Consider the following 19,830-nt stretch of genomic DNA (forward strand, 5'->3'; position numbering starts at 1 on the left):
GCTAGGATGATGCTATGATATCCTAGGATGAGTGCTAGGGTAATATCCTAGGGTAGCATCCTAGAGTGAGTGCTAGGATGATGCTATATCCTAGGATGAGTGCTAGGGTAATATCCTAGGGTAGCATCCTAGAGTGAGTGCTAAGATAGCATTCTAGAGTGCTAGGATGATATCCTAGAGTGAGTACTAGGGTGATATCCTAGAGTACTAGGATATCCTAGAGTGAGTACTAGGGTGATATCCTAGAGTACTAGGATATCCTAGAGTGAGTACTAGGGTGATATCCTAGAGTACTAGGATATCCTAGAGTGAGTACTAGGGTGATATCCTAGAGTACTAGGATATCCTAGAGTGAGTACTAGGGTGATATCCTAGGGAAAGTATTTGAATAAGATCCATGGGTAACATCCTACAGTGAGTGCCAGAGTGACATCCTAAGCTGACATCCTAGGATTTTTAATTCTACAGTATTAATTAATAATCCTAACATACCATCCTGCCTCACCAACAACACCACAGCCATCATAGGCCCCCCAAAATTGAATCCTGAAAGCCTCTCTATCCAAAATATATATATTCGAAATATATATATTCGAAAACACAAAGTAACGAAAATCATCCAAAAAAGTCTTTTTCACAATGAATAATTATCACCACAGGGAAATTAGTCACCAGTGACTAATTTCTACACGGGTAGAATTTTTTTTCGCACCTGCAGAATTAGATTCACTGCAATGTTAATTTGCATCCCGTTGCTGTATGAAATAGACAGACCGGAAAAGATACTAAATTTGGGGGAAGGAATGGGTGAATACTGAAGATGTTCTCATAGACTTCTTGTCTCATTAATGGGGGCGGGACGGATTAAGACGGCACCACCCAAGTGAATATATATATTTTTTTTTTCATTAGCAATTATATACAGTGGCCTGATTGATGATGCTCTGGCCTCACACACTGAGTGTCCGTAGTTCGATCCCCGAATTATCATTCATAAGAGGGATTACCAATAGACCCCTGGTAGTCTTCAAGACTTCTCGGTGTCTTCAAGACCCCTGGTTGACTTTAAGTTCCCTGGCTGTCTTCAAGGCCCCTGGTTGTCTTTAAGATCCCTGGTTGCCTTCAACCCCTCAAGGAAGGTTCCTTGATGTTGGTGAGGGGCTCTTGATTTAGGGAATTGGATCTGTGCTCCAGTTCCCCGAATTAAGCCTGAATGCCTTCCACATCCCCCCCCCAGGCGCTGTATAATCCTCCGGGTTTAGCGCTTCCCCCTTGATTATAATAATAATAATAATTTAAGATCCCTGGTTGCCTTCAAGACCCCTGGCTCTCTTCAAGAAGGTGCTAGGCAGACACCTAAAGTCAGTACCTGGCCAACGTAAACACGTAAACACATTGGTTTACGTGTGACCTGCAGTAACAGCCTGGTTGATCAAGTCCTGGTTAAAGGGGTAAAATGTTATGGACTTCAAAGAACAACATACAACTCACATTCCAGGAACCGTGATTCGACCCCACGCAACTACACCTTGGAGATCACATTTACCATCACGTTAACATCTAAATTCAACTGTTACACCGAGGTCTCAGCAGGCATCCCGGGCATCGTATATTCCCATGCCTGGGGCATGCTGTTGCAATGCATTCCCTCTGATGCTGGTGGAGAGCTCTTGACCCAAGGAACTGGATCTACCCTCTTCTTCCATATCATCAATCCTGACCTTCCCCAGGCGCTATAATAATAATAATAATAATAATTCACTAACGAATCCGGTTCCTCAAAGTATTGCAACCGTAAACGACTCCAGCGGATCCGTGCATTTGGATTCTTCGGGTCAGCGGGCGGGCGTAGGGGTGGGACCAAGACGATCGGTGGGCGTGGAAGCTGGGTCTCTGGGTGGGTGGTAGGTGTGGGCTGGTGGGTGGGTGGGTGGACTGGTGGGTTTAGTTTGGTCATAAAGCTCTTTGGAACACCGGAGTCCGCGTCAGTGCGCGAGAGACGGATCCGGCTTCACTAACTCCAAGAAGATCCATCTCTTTCTCTCTCTCACACTCTCTCTCTCTATCTCCCAGCATCATGGTGCGTCCCTCCCTATGGTAAGTCGGCATCTTATACCTTCCCTTCTCCCATATATCTTCACCATGGTACCATCACTGCACGCACTATTCACCAGAAAATCGGGAATTAAGAGACGTTTCCACTAGTGGAATGATGGCTGTAAACGAACCCGGACGTTGTCCAGTTATCCGTTCCAATTTATGGGTCAGTTGTGAATTGTCCCAGCCATGGTATTGTGGGTTAGTTGTGAATTGTTCCAGCCATAGTATTGTGGGTTAGTTGTGAATTGTTCCAGTCATGGTACTGTGGGCTAGTTGTGAATTGTTCCAGCCATAGTATTGTGGGTTAGTTGTAAACTGTTCCAGTCATGGTATTGTGGGTTAGTTGTGAATTGTTCCAGCCATAGTATTGTGGGTTAGTTGTGAATTGTTCCAGTCATGGTATTGTGGGTTAGTTGTGAATTGTTCCAGCCATAGTATTGTGGGCTAGTTGTGAATTGTTCCAGCCATAGTATTGTGGGTTAGTTGTAAACTGTTCCAGCCATAGTATTGTGGGCTAGTTGTGAATTGTTCCAGCCATAGTATTGTGGGTTAGTTGTGAACTGTTCCAGCCATAGTATTGTGGGTTAGTTGTGAATTGTTCCAGCCATAGTATTGTGGGTTAGTTGTGAATTGTTCCAGCCATAGTATTGTGGGTTAGTTGTGAACTGTTCCAGTCATGGTATTGTGGGTTAGTTGTGAATTGTTCCAGCCATTGTATTGTGGGTTAGTTGTGAATTGTTCCAGTCATGGTATTGTTGGTTAGTTGTGAATTGTTCCAGCCATAGTATTGTGGGTTAGTTGTGAATTGTTCCAGCCATAGTATTGTGGGTTAGTTGTGAACTGTTCCAGTCATGGTATTGTGCGTTAGTTGTGAATTGTTCCAGCCATTGTATTGTGGGTTAGTTGTGAACTGTTCCAGTCATGGTATTGTGGGTTAGTTGTGAATTGTTCCAGCCATTGTATTGTGGGTTAGTTGTGAATTGTTCCAGCCATAGTATTGTGGGTTAGTTGTGAACTGTTCCAGTCATGGTATTGTGGGTTAGTTGTGAATTGTTCCAGCCATTGTATTGTGGGTTAGTTGTGAACTGTTCCAGTCATAGTATTGTGGGTTAGTTGTGAATTGTTCCAGCCATAGTATTGTGGGTTAGTTGTGAACTGTTCCAGTCATAGTATTGTGGGTTAGTTGTGAATTGTTCCAGCCATTGTATTGTGGGTTAGTTGTGAATTGTTCCAGCCATGGTACTGTGGTGTAAAAGCGAATTGTAATTAATAATAATAATAATAATAATAATAATAATAATAATAATAATAATAATAATAATAATAATAATAATAATAATAATAATAATAATAATAACGAATTATACTTCCTTTGGAATCCTTCAGATTATTCCGTTCATATCTTGGGTTTTTAACAGTGTATATACTCTGAGAGGTGTATGTCTCTCAGTGTATATACTCTGAGAGGTGTATGTCTCTCAGTGTATATACACTGAGAGGTGTATGTCTCTCAGTGTATATACACTGAGAGGTGTATGTCTCTCAGTGTATATACTCTGAGAGGTGTATGTCTCTCAGTGTATATACTCTGAGAGGTGTATGTCTCTCAGTGTATATACTCTGAGAGGTGTATGTCTCTCAGTGTATATACTCTGAGAGGTGTATGTCTCTCAGTGTATATACTCTGAGAGTTCAGGTATTAAAGTGTCCTCGTCTGGTGGTGAGAATGTTATGTTGAGCCGTAATGACCCTAGTGTAGTCTCTAGGCTTCAAACCTCCCTATTAAGTAACCAGCCTACAAGTTTGTAATATCTCAGAGGCGCTTGAGGCCATGACCTGATGTGAGGTTATGAACGAGGTCATGATGAGAGAGAGAGAGAGAGAGAGAGAGAGAGAGAGAGAGAGAGAGAGAGAGAGAGAGTCAGGTCATTTCAGGTCCTTAACTTACGTTATCTGCTGGTAATGGCTCTGACATCTCTTATAAATACTTGTTCAATGGCTTCCCATTTACATTTATTAAGGTTCCGTTTGTAGGGTTATCGTAATTTAGACTCTTATTATTCAGAGTAATCGATTTATGTTATATCTCAATTAGTTTAAATTGCTTAATGGTCTGAAGGTCACCGTGGTGAACAGGATGGCGTCTGGCTGGAGACACAACGATTAGAATATATGTAATTTTATTAATTACACAAACTTGAATTTGAATAATATTCACCCACACACATATGAGAACCAGGTGTATATAAGACACATACCTGTGTGCTCTGAACACATAGGTGTTAGCGTCACATACCATTCCATAACATACTATCCCATAATTCATCTCACAACTGACCCCATCCAATCAGAGCACACATGGTCGACTGCCTCTGTAGACTTTACCATCCTGGCTTCTAAATGCTTCTTCGTGGATATAATAGTAACTATCCTGACTATCCTTACTCTTACATTTTTAACCATTACTATCCTGGCTTCTTAGTGCCTCTCCACGCATTTATAAGCGACCATCCTGACTATTCTTGCATCTTACGTTCCTAACCATCAGTATGCTGATCCGTCTGTTGCATTAGTAATGATCAGTCGAGTACTGAAATGAGGCATTACAGCCAGCGAGGCTTAATCAAGTATTTGAAGAGTCTCATCTAAGGTAAACATCTCATGAGAAAAATAATTATTCCTTCCTGAGTGGCTGGACCAAGAACATTACCACAACATCTATGGTCTCCCGCTTGTAATCTCCGTATTGAAGTGAAACACAAATCCACTGGACGGCGATACGTGTTCCCAGTGTTCCTAGGTGTTATACCTCGACCTTTCGAACCATCTTGCGGCTGTTGTATCTCTAAGACACTGTGTAGCGTCGTGGCTGCCTACCCAGGATGTTGGTGCACTGTGCTTGTTGCAGACATTACCGGAGATGCAATGTGCTTGTTGCAGACATTACCAGAGATGTAATGTGCTTGTTACAGACATTACCAGAGATGCAATGTGCTTGTTGCTGACATTACCAGGGATGCAATGTGCTTGTTGCAGACATTACCAGAGATGCAATGTGCTTGTTGCAGACATTACCAGAGATGCAATGTGCTTGTTGCTGACATTACCAGGGATGCAATGTGCTTGTTGCAGACATTACCAGAGATGCAATGTGCTTGTTGCAGACATTTCCAGAGTGCTGTGTGCCTGTTGCAGACATTACCAGAGTGCACTGTGCCTGTTGCAGACATTACCAGAGTGCACTGTGCCTGTTGCAGACATTACCAGAGTGCACTGTGCCTGTTGCAGACATTACCAGAGTGCACTGTGCCTGTTGCAGACATTACCAGAGTGCACTGTGCCTGTTGCAGACATTTCTAGAGATGCTTGGTGCTTGTTGCAGACATCGGTGATCAAGCCATGTTGATCACTGAAGCCGTACGCATCGTCAACGGCCCCAGCTGTCAGATCTCGCTGCTGTCTGCTGCCTCTGATAGCTGAACGTTCAACTTATACTCATAAGTCTGTGTACACCCCGCACAACGCCATGATTCCTGCGCCGGGGTTCTTGATTAAAGGTGCTGGAGCAGAAGTCGGCGGACGTATAACCCCTGCGGTTATTATTATTATTATATTTATTATTATTATTATTATTATTATTATTATTATTATTATTATTATTATTATTATTATTATTATCCCTCTGATTTACGTTAATTATTAAGTATTGGTGATCAGGGCAATTAGTGGTGCAGGCTTGATACTCAGTCTGGTAATCGAAAGACATTCATTAGCGCATCCCCGTTACTGTGAACGACGTTTTCTTGACCCGAGCGGACACGGGGGGGGAGAACGATGTTTCGACCCGAGCGGATATGCTACGGTACCTCTAACGTCGCTTGAAGCAACGTAGCGCCGAAGCGCGTCGCGGAGGTGTTCAGCTCCGTCCCCTGGCTCATTATCCGAGTTCCCGTTACCACCAGGGGCCAGGAGCTTGAGCCCTGGGAGGGAAGAAGCAGAGGCGGCACACAGGAACCACGGCAGGTAATTGCTCACTCGGATGATGATGATGGCTGAAGACACACCAGAGAATTTGTTGATGTTGGACCAGCTGGGTGAGGCTGGACCAGCTGGGTGGGGCTGGACCAGCTGGGTGAGTCTGACTATTGTTATAATTATTATTATTATTATTATTATTATTATTATTATTATTATTATTATTATTATTATTATTATTATTATTACTGATAACAGTTCCCATCGCTATATTTTTTTCTCATAGGGACGGGGGAAGGAGGGAAGTATATATTTTTCCCATGGATCATCATCCCATGGAAGGTGGGTAAGAGAAACGTACAGACTCACCGGAAGTCGCAGTGTCTTCATGGGGGAGTATAAACACCCTTAGGGAGCCGAGTTTACAAGTAATAATCTCAGACGTTTACAGATTTACTGTAATATATATATATATATATATATATATATATATATATATATATATATATATATATATATATATATATATATATATATATATATATATATATATATATAAAGTAAAAGAAAGAGTAACTTTAAAATTGACCATTATTGGCTTTTTTTTTTTAATTATGATGTTATGGTCTTACTATGCGACATCCTATGGGGGAATAACTTATGCGACTTTTCACTAAGAGCGGTCTATCTATTGGCGATCTTTTGGCTATCGATCTATTAGCTTCCGCGATCAGTCTATTGTCTTTTGCGATTGGTCTATTGTCTTCTGTGATCGGTCTATTGGCTTCCGCGTTCGGTCTATTGGCTTTTGCGTTCAGTCTATTAGCTTCCCCGTTCGGTGTATTAGCTTCGGCGTTCGATCTATTGGTTACCATGCAGAGCATGACTTATTGGTATTTATTAGACATGGGAGAAATAATTTCTCAGATTATTGAGGTAGAGGAGGCTGGGCTTGTATGATGTGGGGACAACTTCCTGGGATCAGGCTGCTGGTGCGTGCACGCATGCTTGCTAGATGCAAGTGCGCTTGCAGGTGCATCTGCAAGTGCATCTGCATGCAGTTCTTGCAAGATATAGGGCGCTAGCATGCATGGCAATCTCCGGATTACATAATCGCCACAAGGATTTCAACCTGTTTTGTCCTAGTGAAGGAAGTAGTATGTTCTCTCTCTCTCTCTCTCTCTCTCTCTCTCTCTCTCTCTCTCTCTCTCTCTCTCTCTCTCTCTCTCTCTCTACATTCTATATTTCAATATCATCTGCAGTCATTATCTATATTAGCGTTGCTTTATTAAAGAAGAAATTCTTGCTTGCTTGCTTGCTTGCTTGCTTGCTTGCTTGCTTACTTAGTTATTTATTTACTTGGAGTTCACTATGTCTTTGCATGTGTGGTTCGGATTACTGACGAGGGCGGATGTTTAGGTACGAGAGGATGTTGCGGTCTCTGTCTGCGGTTGAGGGCGGCTGTGTGGGTGTGGGTGGGTAGTGGGCGGTGGTGTGGGTGGTGATGTAGGCTGCTGTGGGTGTAATGTAGGCTGGTGAATGGGTGGCCCTGGAAACATACCTTCTCTTCCCTTTCTTTCATCTCTACCCTCTCTCTACCCTCTCTACCCCCTCTCCACCCTCTCTCTATCCTCTCTCTACCCTCTGTACCCCCTCTCCACCCTCTATCTATCCTCTCTCTACCCTCTCTCTACCCTCTTCTGCAATCTTTTTCCCTCCCCCATGAAACCCATTAAAACCCATTAAGCAGTTAATAACACACCCCCATGGTAATATCTAGTAACCTCTCTCTCTCTCTCTCTCTCTCTGTCTCTCTCTCTCTCTCTCTCTCTCTCTCTCTCTCTCTCTCTCTCTCTCTCTCTCTCTCCTTCCCACCTTCTCCAATAATGCGTCATTAGTCATGTGTTCACACTATTAAAATTATTTCTGGGACGCTGTAATCGGGAGTCAGTGTCTACCCGGCTGGTTCACAATATATTTACAATCTTACACATCATCTCTCAGGCCACAGCAGGATTCGAACCTACACACTCTGCATCAAGGTACATAGAGATCTGGCTGAGTGGCCTAGGTACTGTGTACTTTGATGCAGAGTGTGCAGGTTCGAATCCTGATGTGAACTAAGAAATAATATTTGCTAAAAGTTAGCCATTTTGTGAGCTGTTAGTCTTTAAAACCCCATTAACCGGTCTAGAGAAGTATCGGATGTGAAAATTTAGATATCCACGGATGTGGATGTGTATGAGGATGTCTTACCTACTTATTTTGGGGGTGTGGATACACATGCGGATGTAAGAAATTGTGCAGACATTCCTTGGATTCGGATGCGGACACATATGCGGATATCTGTTTACAGTAAAATGCGGATGTGGATACACATGCGGATGTAAGAAATTGTGTGGATGTTTCATGGATGCTGATGCGAATGCGGATGCGGATGCGGATATCCGATACATCACAAAACCAGTCACTCAAACAACACCCAATAATATAAATAAATTCAAAATTACAAATTTTAAGATAATCTTTTTTTGAGGAAGGGGGTTGGAATCCCCCCTCTCTCAGTGTGAACAGTAACGAGTCCAAATAATTACCGCCCAGACTTGAAGGACGTTAGGTAAATCGTTTTCTTGACTTGCTAATTGGAAGTCTTATCAAGTGATAGCAGAGAATTGTGATGTTAATTTCTGATAGTGACCCACACTTATATGATTTATATTCTCACTTGTTAAATATTTCTTTAGTGTTTTTGCGTGGTTATCATCAGCTGCTGTAGCCTTGAACCGTGGTTCACTTGCTGTGTATGTGTGGTTCACCTGGTGTGTGTGTGTGTGGTTCACCTGGTGTGTGTGTGTGTGTGTGTGTGTGTGTGTGTGTGTGTGTGGTTCACCTGGTGTGTGTGTGTGTGTGGTTCACCTGGTGTGTGTGTGTGTGGTTCACCTGGTGTGTGTGTGTGTGGTTCACCTGGTGTGTGTGTGTGTGTGGTTCACCTGGTGTGTGTGTGTGTGGTTCACCTGGTGTGTGTATGTGTGGTTCACCTGGTGTGTGTGTGTGTGTGTGTGTGTGGTTCACCTGGTGTGTGTATGTGTGATTCACCTGCTGTGTATGTGTGGTTCACCTGCTGTGTATGTAGTTACGTCTGCGGGTATATACACTGAGATATACACCTCTCAATGTATATACACTGAGATATACACCTCTCAATGTATATATCCGCATCTCTAAGGGGTTACCAGAAGTAAGTGAATTTTGTGGGGGGACAGAATTGGTGGTGGGGGGGGGTGAGAGAGACGTGGGACTGATTACCACTTTCAGGACTGGACCATCGGTCGTTATTGACCGAGGTGCGATAAATTGCCCACCGGAAATAACTCAGTTATGAGAGGAATTGTTGTCGTTTATTTTTGGTGGAAATTGGAGTTGTTCCGTGTCCTCGTCTCTAGATAGATAGATAGATAGATAGACTTGGTGTGGACTTCCAAGTACTCTGCTGTCTTTCCCATGTACTCCCATGTACTACCATGTACTACCATGCACTCCCATGTACTACTATGTACTACTATACACTCCCATTCACTCCCATTCACTACCATGCACTACCCTGCACTCCCATGCACTCCCATTCACTCCCATGCACTACCTCTCACAACTACTGGATCACTATGACATGGCCTTGGATGCACTGGAAGAAAATCAGAATGCAGATGTAATATACACAGACTTTGCAAAAGCATTTGACAAATGCGATCATGGCGTAATAGCCCATAAAATACGTGCTAAAGGAATAACTGGGAAAGTGGGGAGATGGATCTTCAACTTCCTAACAAATCGAACACAAAGAGTAGTGGTCAACAGAGTTAAATCGGAGGCTGCCATAGTGAAGAGCTCTGTTCCACAAAGCACAGTACTCGCCCCCATCTTATTCCTTATCCTCATATCAGACATAGACAGAGATATACATCACAACACCGTATCATCCTTTGCGGATGATACTAGGATCTGCATGAGGCTGTCACCTGCTGAGGACGCGGTTAACCTCCAAGAAGATATAAACAAAGTTTTCCAGTGGGCAACGGTAAACAATATGATGTTCAATGAGGACAAATTCCAACTACTCCGTTATGGAAAACTGGAGGAGATAATAACTAGAACAGAGTATACTACTGACTCCGGCCATACAATAGAGCGGAAAAATAATGTAAGGGACCTGGGAGTAGTAATGTCTGAGGATCTCACTTTCAAGGATCACAACAGTGCCACGATCGCACGTGCAAAGAAAATGATAGGATGGATAATGAGAACTTTCAAAACGAGAGATGCCAAGCCCATGATGATCCTTTTCAAATCACTTGTTCTCTCTAGGCTGGAATACTGCTGTACATTAACATCTCCATACAAAGCAGGTTAAATCGCAGATCTAGAGAGTGTACAGAGATCCTTTACTGCACGTATAAGTTCTGTCAAGCACCTTAACTACTGGGAACGCTTGGAAGCACTTGACTTGTACTCGTTGGAACGCAGGAGGGAGAGATATATCATAATCTACACTTGGAAAATCTTGGAAGGAATGGTCCCAAATCTGCACACAGAAATCACTCCCTACGAAAGTAAAAGACCGGGCAGGCGATGCAAAATGCCGCCAATAAAAAGTAGGGGCGCCATTGGTACACTAAGAGAAAACACCATAAGTGTCCGGGGCCCAAAACTGTTCAACAGCCTCCCATCAAGCATTAGGGGACCCTGCACTACCATGTACTCCCATGTACACTCCCCTGCTATTTATCTCCCATTCTCAGCTAAACACAGCTCTTGGCCCCACAGTGAGTTTAACATCGACTCCACACGTACACACACACAATGCCGGTGCGTACACAGTTTACGTACACTGTACACATCCAACACACAGTACACTGTACACATCCAACACACATTACACTGTACATGCCGGATAATACGTAAATATAGGTTACTGGAAGCGGAATTTAGGAACAGAATAAATGATTTAAAATATTTCTCGTAATGGGTTGGAGCAGGTAATTATTTAGTCAAGGTCGCGGTGCTAGATAAGAGGTGCTAGGTTAGCGGTGCTAGGTTAGCAGTGCTAGATTAGCGATGCTAGATTAGAGGTGCTACGTAAGAGGTGCTAGATTATAGGTGCTAGGCTAGAGGTGCTAGATTAGAGGTCCTAGACTAGAGGTGCTATATTAGCGGTCCAAAACTAGAGGTGCTAGATTAGGGGTCCTAGACTAGAGGTGCTATATTAGCGGTCCAAGACTAGAGGTGCTAGATTAGGGGTCCTAGACTAGAGGTGCTATATTAGCGGTCCAAGACTAGAGGTGCTAGATTAGAGGTCCTAGACTAGAGGTGCTATATTAGCGGTCCAAGACTAGAGGTGCTAGATTAGAGGTCCTAGACTAGAGGTGCTATATTAGCGGTCCAAGACTAGAGGTGCTAGATTAGCGGTCCTAGACTAGAGGTGCTAGATTAGAGGTCCTAGACTAGAGGTGCTAGATTAGCGGTCCTAGACTAGAGGTGTTTATAATTGAGGTGGTTAATGCTTAACGACGGGCGGACTGGAGGGCTGATGAGTAAGTGAGCAAGTCACTCACTGGATGAGTGAATACACTACGCCAATCACAGGAAGCAGCGAGTGGAAATGCACTCACGTGGATGTAGCATTCTCTAGTAACCTGTATCTTTCCCCTCGCTCACCTGCAGGTGCTCGCTGTTGTGGTGGGTAGGTGCCAACCTCACCTACGCCCAGCTACCTAACCTGCGTCCGCTACGAGGCATCCTACAGGACCTGGGAGGTCCCCAGGTCCATAGTGGAAACAGAGCTGTAGTAGGCACAGCAGCAGCAGTGACAGCTGTGCACAGCAGTGGGGGTATAATCATCAACAGTAGCGGTAACAGCAGCAGCAGTGGTCACACACCAGTACGTCAGGATGTGACGGACGCCTTAAAAGCAGGTCTTGATATTGCACAAGAAATGTTAGACCTGGAAATGGCTGAAGGTAACTATTTTGTTAAGTTTAAACACGACTGAATTATATATGTAGGAGCTATGCAATGTTGCAAGACAGCAAAAGGTATCAATGACAGCCCATATGCAACATAGCTCCTGACGACGCACGAGAGTGTGAAAGATCTAGGGATAATGACTGTCATTCCCATGTGGCTTATTCTGCATTATTAAGAGAGTCTATTTGCGGTTCAATTCTATATGCAAGTCAAAATTATCAGAGGAAATGTAGGAAGTAAGTTGGGTGAATATTAGCAACAAACTGGTATAAGTATGTCTCACTACAATTTAAGTCAAATGTTGTAAATAAATGGAGGTGTGAGTGGTACAAAACCTGGTGTATAGGTGAGTCAAAGATGCATTAAATTACCAGAGCTGGTGGATATAAAAGTATACGAAGGCCAGCAGGACTTCCAGCTACCACAGTGCCATTTAGTGCTGTTAGGGGGACAGTGCCTAACTCTCCAGCACTCTAGTTAAGCAGGTAATATCTCTGTGGGTGAGAGTAAGACACATGTGCAACATCTGGGTATCTTTATTGTAGACGTTTCGCCATCCAGTGGCTTTATCAATACAAATTCTAGGACACAACATGTTGCACATGTGTCTTACTCTCATCTTGTCGGTATTATATACCATTCGTACACATCTCTGTGGGTCCTGAGAGAGGGAGTGGAGTCACTGTGTAAGCCACTAACCACAAGCCAGACGACACAGGGTAACTACCAAAGGTGCGGAAGACAGCGAATGCGTCACGAACATTTACAAAAGGGGATCACAATTTTAGCTGGTGGTCAGTGAGGTAGTGACCTCCTCTTCATGGTCACCCCCACTGACACACCTGGACAAGCCTGGTATAGGTGGGAATGACAGTATCATTCAGGTATATTTCTAAGAATGTCTGAGATGACTTCTTGTTTGCCATGTCATTTCTTCGTGTCACTTACCGACACGATTAAGACTTTATAGATATAACCTTAAAGACACAGAACGGGTGGGATTTAAACCTGTGGCGAGTTAGCCCTTAAAGTCCAGGCCATAATAACTTTCTGTCTTTCTGACATAACAACTTTCACTGTTGCTGACAGAGTTACTCTCAATAAATAACAAAAAAGGCACAATACCGTGACTGGAACGATACACAAATAACCCGCACGTAAAAGAGAGAAGCTTCCGACGACGTTTCGGTCCGACTTGGACCATTGACAAAGTCACACTGTGTGACTTTGTCAATGGTCCAAGTCGGACCGAAACGTCGTCGTAAGCTTCTCTCTTTTATGTGCGGGTTATTTGTGTATTATTCTCAATGTTCCTAACACAGGTCTCACTACCCTGGCCTGGTACGGAGCCACGACTACAGGTAACCTGCAGGTGTGACAGGTGTGAGTGGCTTCTGGAGTCAATGGCAGATGAGAAATGACTCTGGTAAGTCATACAAAAACACAAACACACACACACACACATCCCAGATGGTACTCCATACTTTTTTAAACTTCTAGCTCACTGTTCGCTCTAAATGCTACCGGAAACACTTAAGGCTTGATTGACAGTGCTTTATAAAGGGTTCAAAAGCCTGCTGTCTTGCCTGTGACAGGACAAACACTACCACAAGCTTTCGCTGCCTCCAAGAACACGCAGGTCCAAAAGCCTGTTTTCTTGCCTATGACAGGACAAACACTACCACAGGCTTTCGCTGCCTCCAAGAACACGCAGGTCCAAAAGCCTGTTTTCTTGCCTGTGACAGGACAAACACTACCACAAGCTTTCGCTTCCTCCAAGAACACGCAGGTCAAAAAGCCTGTTTTCTTGCCTGTGACAGGACAAATACTGCCTCCAAGAACACGCAGGTCCAAAAGCCTGTTTTCTTGCCTGTGACAGGACAAACACTACCACACAAGAACACGCAGGTCCAAAAGCCTGTTTTCTTGCCTGTGACAGGACAAACACTACCACAGGCTTTCGCTTCCTCCAAGAACACGCAGGTCCAAAAGCCTGTTTTCTTGCCTGTGACAGGACAAACACTACCACAGGCTTTCGCTTCCTCCAAGAACACGCAGGTCCAAAAACCTGTTTTCTTGCCTGTGACAGGACAAACACTACCACAGGCTTTCGCTGCCTCCAAGAACACACAGGTCCAAAAGCCTGTTTTCTTGCCTGTGACAGGACAAACACTACCACAGGCTTTCGCTGCCTCCAAGAACACGCAGGTCCAAAAGCCTGTTTTCTTGCCTGTGACAGGACAAACACTACCACAGGCTTTCGCTTCCTCCAAGAACACGCAGGTCCAAAAGCCTGTTTTCTTGCCTGTGACAGGACAAACACTACCACAGGCTTTCGCTTCCTCCAAAAACACGCAGATCCAAAAGCCTGTTTTCTTGCCTGTGACAGGACAAACACTACCACAGGCTTTCGCTTCCTCCAAAAACACGCAGGTCCAAAAGCCTGTTTTCTTGCCTGTGACAGGACAAACACTACCACAGGCTTTCGCTGCCTCCAAGAACACGCAGGTCTAAAAGCCTGTTTTCTTGCCTGTGACAGGACGAACACTACCACAGGCTTTCGCTTCCTCCAAGAACACGCAGGTCCAAAAGCCTGTTTTCTTGCCTGTGACAGGACAAACACTACCACAGGCTTTCGCTTCCTCCAAGAACACGCAGGTCCAAAAGCCTGTTTTCTTGCCTGTGACAGGACAAACACTACCACAGGCTTTCGCTGCCTCCAAGAACACGCAGGTCCAAAAGCCTGTTTTCTTGCCTATGACAGGACAAACACTACCACAGGCTTTCGCTGCCTCCAAGAACACGCAGGTCCAAAAGCCTGTTTTCTTGCCTGTGACAGGACAAACACTACCACAGGCTTTCGCTTCCTCCAAGAACACGCAGGTCCAAAAGCCTGTTTTCTTGCCTGTGACAGGACAAACACTACCACAGGCTTTCGCTTCCTCCAAGAACACGCAGGTCCAAAAGCCTGTTTTCTTGCCTGTGACAGGACAAACACTACCACAGGCTTTCGCTGCCTCCAAGAACACGCAGGTCCAAAAGCCTGTTTTCTTGCCTGTGACAGGACAAACACTACCACAGGCTTTCGCTGCCTCCAAGAACACGCAGGTCCGAAAGCCTGTTTTCTTGCCTGTGACAGGACAAACACTACCACAGGCTTTTGCTGCCTCCAAGAACACGCAGGTCCAAATACCTGTTTTCTTGCCTGTGACAGGACAAACACTACCACAGGCTTTCGCTGCCTCCAAGAACACGCTGGTCCAAAAGCCTGCTTTCTTGCCTGTGACAGGACAAACACTACCACAGGCTTTCGCTTCCTCCAAGAACACGCTGGTCCAAAAGCCTGCTTTCTTGCCTGTGACAGGACAAACACTACCACAGGCTTTCGCTGCCTCCAAGAACACGAGCAACTGTAAGCAGTTTGAGAATTGTTTCTTAATTATTTTGTGTTCGTTTCCCCCCTAGACATCAGAGTTTATTAATGCCCTTCTATTTTACCCCTGTGAGTGCAGGCACTCGCCTGAGGACCAGTCTGGCAGACCAGCCCCTGGAACAGAGTGCCAAGTTCCTTTTCTCCTTCAGGAGAGCCCAGCCTGAAGCCAAGAAAGCCGCTGCCTGCGAGGGGAGAAAACTTCTCGAAGCCTCTAAGTTTTATCTCAGAAGGTCAGTGCCTGATTCTTCCGCTATATCTTCTTCTTTATATTATCCTTCTATTTTTCCTTCTTCTTATTTCGCTTCTTCGTTGCCTCTTTAGCATTCCCTTCCATTTTTCCTTCTCTTTCTCCCCAGCACCTCCTCCCCATCACCTCCTACCCAACACCTCCTCCACTCCATCCACCACAAATCTCCCCCATTATTACCCATCAAATTACCTCCCCATCACGCTCTCCCAACTACCCAAGTAACATTACTTATACAACAAACATCAACGTCATTTTAATACACTAACAGCCAAGTACGCCACGTACCACTGAGACGTCAGTAAATTATGTAAATTATCCATGATAATTCTCTGCGTAAAATTTGCTGAATTATTACCAAGATTATTTCCTCTCTTATAGGAAGTATATATATATATATATATATATATATATATATATATATATATATATATATATATATATATATATATATATATATATATATATATATATATATATATTACAAAGGGTCAGGTTCAGGGGTGAAATTCAAGGGGTTACAAAATCTGCCTTCAAAGGGAAGGGGGTGAAAGGAGGAGGAGGAAAGGGGTAGGGGGAAGATTGAAACGGTAAAGTAGAGAAGACAGAGAGAAAGAAGAAAACCAGAAGACAGGTTATTATAGGAATCTGGGAAAGCAGACACAGACAGCTGTTCCCGGAATATATTTTTTGTGTTGTGTACTGCAGGTCAGCAGAAATGCAGGAAAAATAGAGAGAGAGAGAGAGAGAGAGAGAGAGAGAGAGAGAGAGAGAGAGAGCAGTGCTGTTAAAAAAATCTATATATGTACCTGCCAAGTTGTGTTTGAGGGGGTCGAGTCCTGGTTCCTGTCTCCACCTGTGTTTCGCCTGACAGCATTACTGTTGTTTAGACCTTTTGACCCTTATCTAGCCTTACCTAGTTATTGTGGCAGGGGTCGATTCACAGCTCCTGGTCCCGCCTCTTCGCTTGTCACTATTAGGTCCAGTCTCTCCCTGCTCCATAAGTTTTATCATACCTCTTCTTAAAGCTATATATGGATCCTGCCTCCACTACTTCAATCTCCAGATTATTCCACTTCCTGACAACTCTGTGACTGAAGAAATACTTCCTAACATCCCTGTGACTCATCTGAGTCTTTAATTTCCAGTTGTGTCCCCTTGTTGCTGTGTTCCCTGTTGCTGTGTCCCCTTGTTGCTGTGTTTCCTTGTTGCTGTGTCCCCTTGTTGTTGTGTCCCTTGTTGCTGTGTCCCCTTGTTGCTGTGTTTCCTTGTTGCTGTGTCCCCTTGTTGTTGTGTCCCTTGTTGCTGTGTCCCCTTGTTGCTGTGTCCCTTGTTGCTGTGTACCCTTGTTGTTGTGTCCCCTTGTTGCTGTGTCCCCTTGTTGCTGTGTCCCCTTGTTGCTGTGTCCCCTTGTTGCTGTGTCCCCTTGTTGCTGTGTCCCTTGTTTGTGTCCCCTTGTTGTTGCTTGTTGTGTCCCCTTGTTGTTGTGTCCCCTTGTTGCTGTGTCCCTTGTTGCTGTGTCCCCTTGTTGTTGTGTCCCTTGTTGCTGTGTCTCCTTGTTGCTGTGTCCCTTTGTTACTGTGTCCCCTTGTTGCTGTGTCCCCTTGTTGCTGTGTCCCTTGTTGTTGTGTCCCCTTGTTGCTGTGTCCCCTTGTTGCTGTGTCCCCTTGTTGTTGTGTCCCCTTGTTGCTGTGTCCCTTGTTGCTGTGTCCCCTTGTTGCTGTGTCCCCTTGTTGCTGCGTCCCCTTGTTGCTGTGTCCCCTTGTTGCTGTGTCCCCTTGTTGCTGTGTCTCCTTGTTACTGTGTCCCTTGTTGCTATGTCCCTTGTTTCTGTGTCCCCTTGTTGCTGTGTTCCTTGTTGCTGTGTCCCCTTGTTGCTGTGTCCCCTTGTTGCTGTGTCACTTGTTGCTGTGTCCCCTTGTTACTGTGTCCCCTTGTTCCTGTGTTCCCTTGTTGCTGTGTCCCTTGTTGTTGTGTCCCCTTGTTGCTGTGTCCCCTTGTTGCTGTGTCCCCTAGCTGCTGTTTGCCCTTGTTGCTGTGTTCCCTTGTTGCAGTGTCCCCTTGTTACTGTGTCCCCTTGTTGCTGTGTCCCCTTGTTGCTGTCTCCTTGTTGTTGTGTCCACTTGTTACTGTGTCCCCTTGTTGCTGTGTCCCCTTGTTGCTGTGTCCCCTTGTTGCTGTGTCCCCTTGTTGCTGTGTCCCTTGTTGCTGTGTCCCCTTGTTGTTGGGTCCCCTTGTTGCTGGGTCCCCTTGTTGCTGTGTCTCCTTGTTACTGTGTCCCCTTGTTGCTGTGTCCCCTTGTTGCTGTGTCCCCTGGTTGCTGTGTCCCCTTGTTGCTGTGTCCCTTGTTGCTGTGTCCCCTTGTTGCTGTGTCCCCTTGTTGCTGTGTCCCCTTGTTGCTGTGTCCCCTTGTTACTGTGACCCCTTGTTACTGTGTTCCCTTGTTGCTGTGTTCCCTTGTTGCTGTGTCCCCTTGTTGCTGTGTTCCCTTGTTGCCGTGTCCCTTGTTGCTGTGTTCCCTTGTTGCTGTGTCCCCTTGTTGCTTTGTTTCCTTGTTGCTGTGTCCCCTTGTTACTGTGTCCCTTGTTGTTGTGTCCCCTTGTTGCTGTGTCCCCTTGTTGTTGTGTCCCCTTGTTGCTGTGTCCCCTTGTTGCTGTGTCCCTTGTTGCTGTGTCCCCTTGTTGCTGTGTCCCCTTGTTGCTGTGTCCCCTTGTTGCTGTGTCTCCTTGTTACTGTGTCCCTTGTTGCTGTGTCCCTTGTTGCTGTGTCCTCTTGTTGCTGTGTCCCCTTGTTGTTGTGTCCCCTTGTTGCTGTGTCCCCTTGTTGCTGTGTCCCTTGTTGCTGTGTCCCTTGTTGCTGTGTCCCCTTGTTACTGTGTCCCCTTGTTGCTGTGTCCCCTTGTTGCTGTGTCTCCTTGTTGCTGTGTCCCCTTGTTACTGTGTCCCCTTGTTGCTGTGTCCCCTTGTTGTTGTGTCCCTTGTTGCTGTGTCTCCTTGTTACTGTGTCCCTTGTTGCTGTGTCCCTTGTTGCTGTGTACTCTTGTTGCTGTGTCCCTTGTTGCTGTGTCCCCTTGTTGTTGTGTCCCTTGTTGCTATGTCCCCTTGTTGCTGTGTCCCTTGTTGCCGTGTTCCTTGTTGCTGTGTCCCCTTGTTGCTATGTCCCCTTGTTGCTGTGTCCCCTTGTTGCTGTGTCCACTTGTTGCTGTGTCCCCTTGTTGCTGTGTCCCTTTTTCGCAGTCTCTTGTTGCTGTGTCCCTTGTTGCTATGTCCCCTTGTTGCTGTGTCTCCTTGTTGCTGTGTCCCTTGTTGCTGTGTCCCTTGTTGCTGTGTCCCCTTGCTGCTGTGCCCTATCTCTAAAACCTTCCGTCCTCATCCACCTTGTCGGACTTGGACCATATACAAAGTCACACTGTGTGACTTGTAAAATGTGTGACTTTGTAAATGGTCCAAGTCGGACCGAAACCTCGTCTTACGCTTTTCTCTCTCCTACATTTGGGTTATTTGTGTATTGTTAATCGTCTCTAACAACGCAGGAGTCTAACTAACAACTATTCTTGGGGTCCGACAGACACAACATCTCCGCTCAGGACGCCCAGCACTTCCTGTCGAAGTTGAACGACTTACTGGACGAGGAGGAGTGTCAGGGCATGAGACTTCGAGGTTGTAGCGCTGTTCGACTCCCCGTCCCTTGTTCTCCCGTCTATTCCTATCGTTTCATTGACGGTTCCTGCAACAACCTCAATCACACTAGGTGGGGCGCTGCTAAGGAGCCCTTCGTTAGGTACCTGGCACCTGCTTACGAAGACGGTAAGTGCTTCGTTAGTACATCGCATTTGCTTGTACGGTAAGTGCTGCCTTAGGTACCTCGCACCTGCTTGGAGGAGAAGTACTTAGATAGGTACCTCGCACCTGCATACGAGGACGGTAAGTGCTTAATTAGGTAACTCGTACCTGCTTAAGAAGATGGTAAATACTGCGTTAGGTTCGTTTTCCCCCAATAAGAAGCCTGAAAAGAACCTTAATAGCACTCTGTTTATAGGTACTTGATCCCTTCT

At 45.2% G+C, this 19,830-nt stretch overlaps 1 protein-coding gene across 1 annotated transcript in view; it reads left to right on the forward strand.

The window, feature by feature from the left end:
* Positions 1–1,967: 1,967 nt before the first annotated feature.
* LOC128701569 (salivary peroxidase/catechol oxidase) overlaps positions 1,968–19,830 on the forward strand; it is a 49,668-nt gene continuing 31,805 nt past the window's right edge. Inside the window, exons 1-4 of the mRNA XM_053795339.2 lie at positions 1,968–2,097; positions 11,794–12,089; positions 15,609–15,759; positions 19,344–19,582. Of these exons, the coding sequence (XP_053651314.2) occupies positions 2,078–2,097; positions 11,794–12,089; positions 15,609–15,759; positions 19,344–19,582 (706 nt within the window). The 5' untranslated portion in view covers positions 1,968–2,077. The remainder of the gene's footprint in view (positions 2,098–11,793; positions 12,090–15,608; positions 15,760–19,343; positions 19,583–19,830) is intronic.

This window comes from Cherax quadricarinatus, chromosome 78, assembly GCF_038502225.1.
Source record: "Cherax quadricarinatus isolate ZL_2023a chromosome 78, ASM3850222v1, whole genome shotgun sequence".
Lineage (NCBI taxonomy): Eukaryota > Metazoa > Arthropoda > Malacostraca > Decapoda > Parastacidae > Cherax > Cherax quadricarinatus.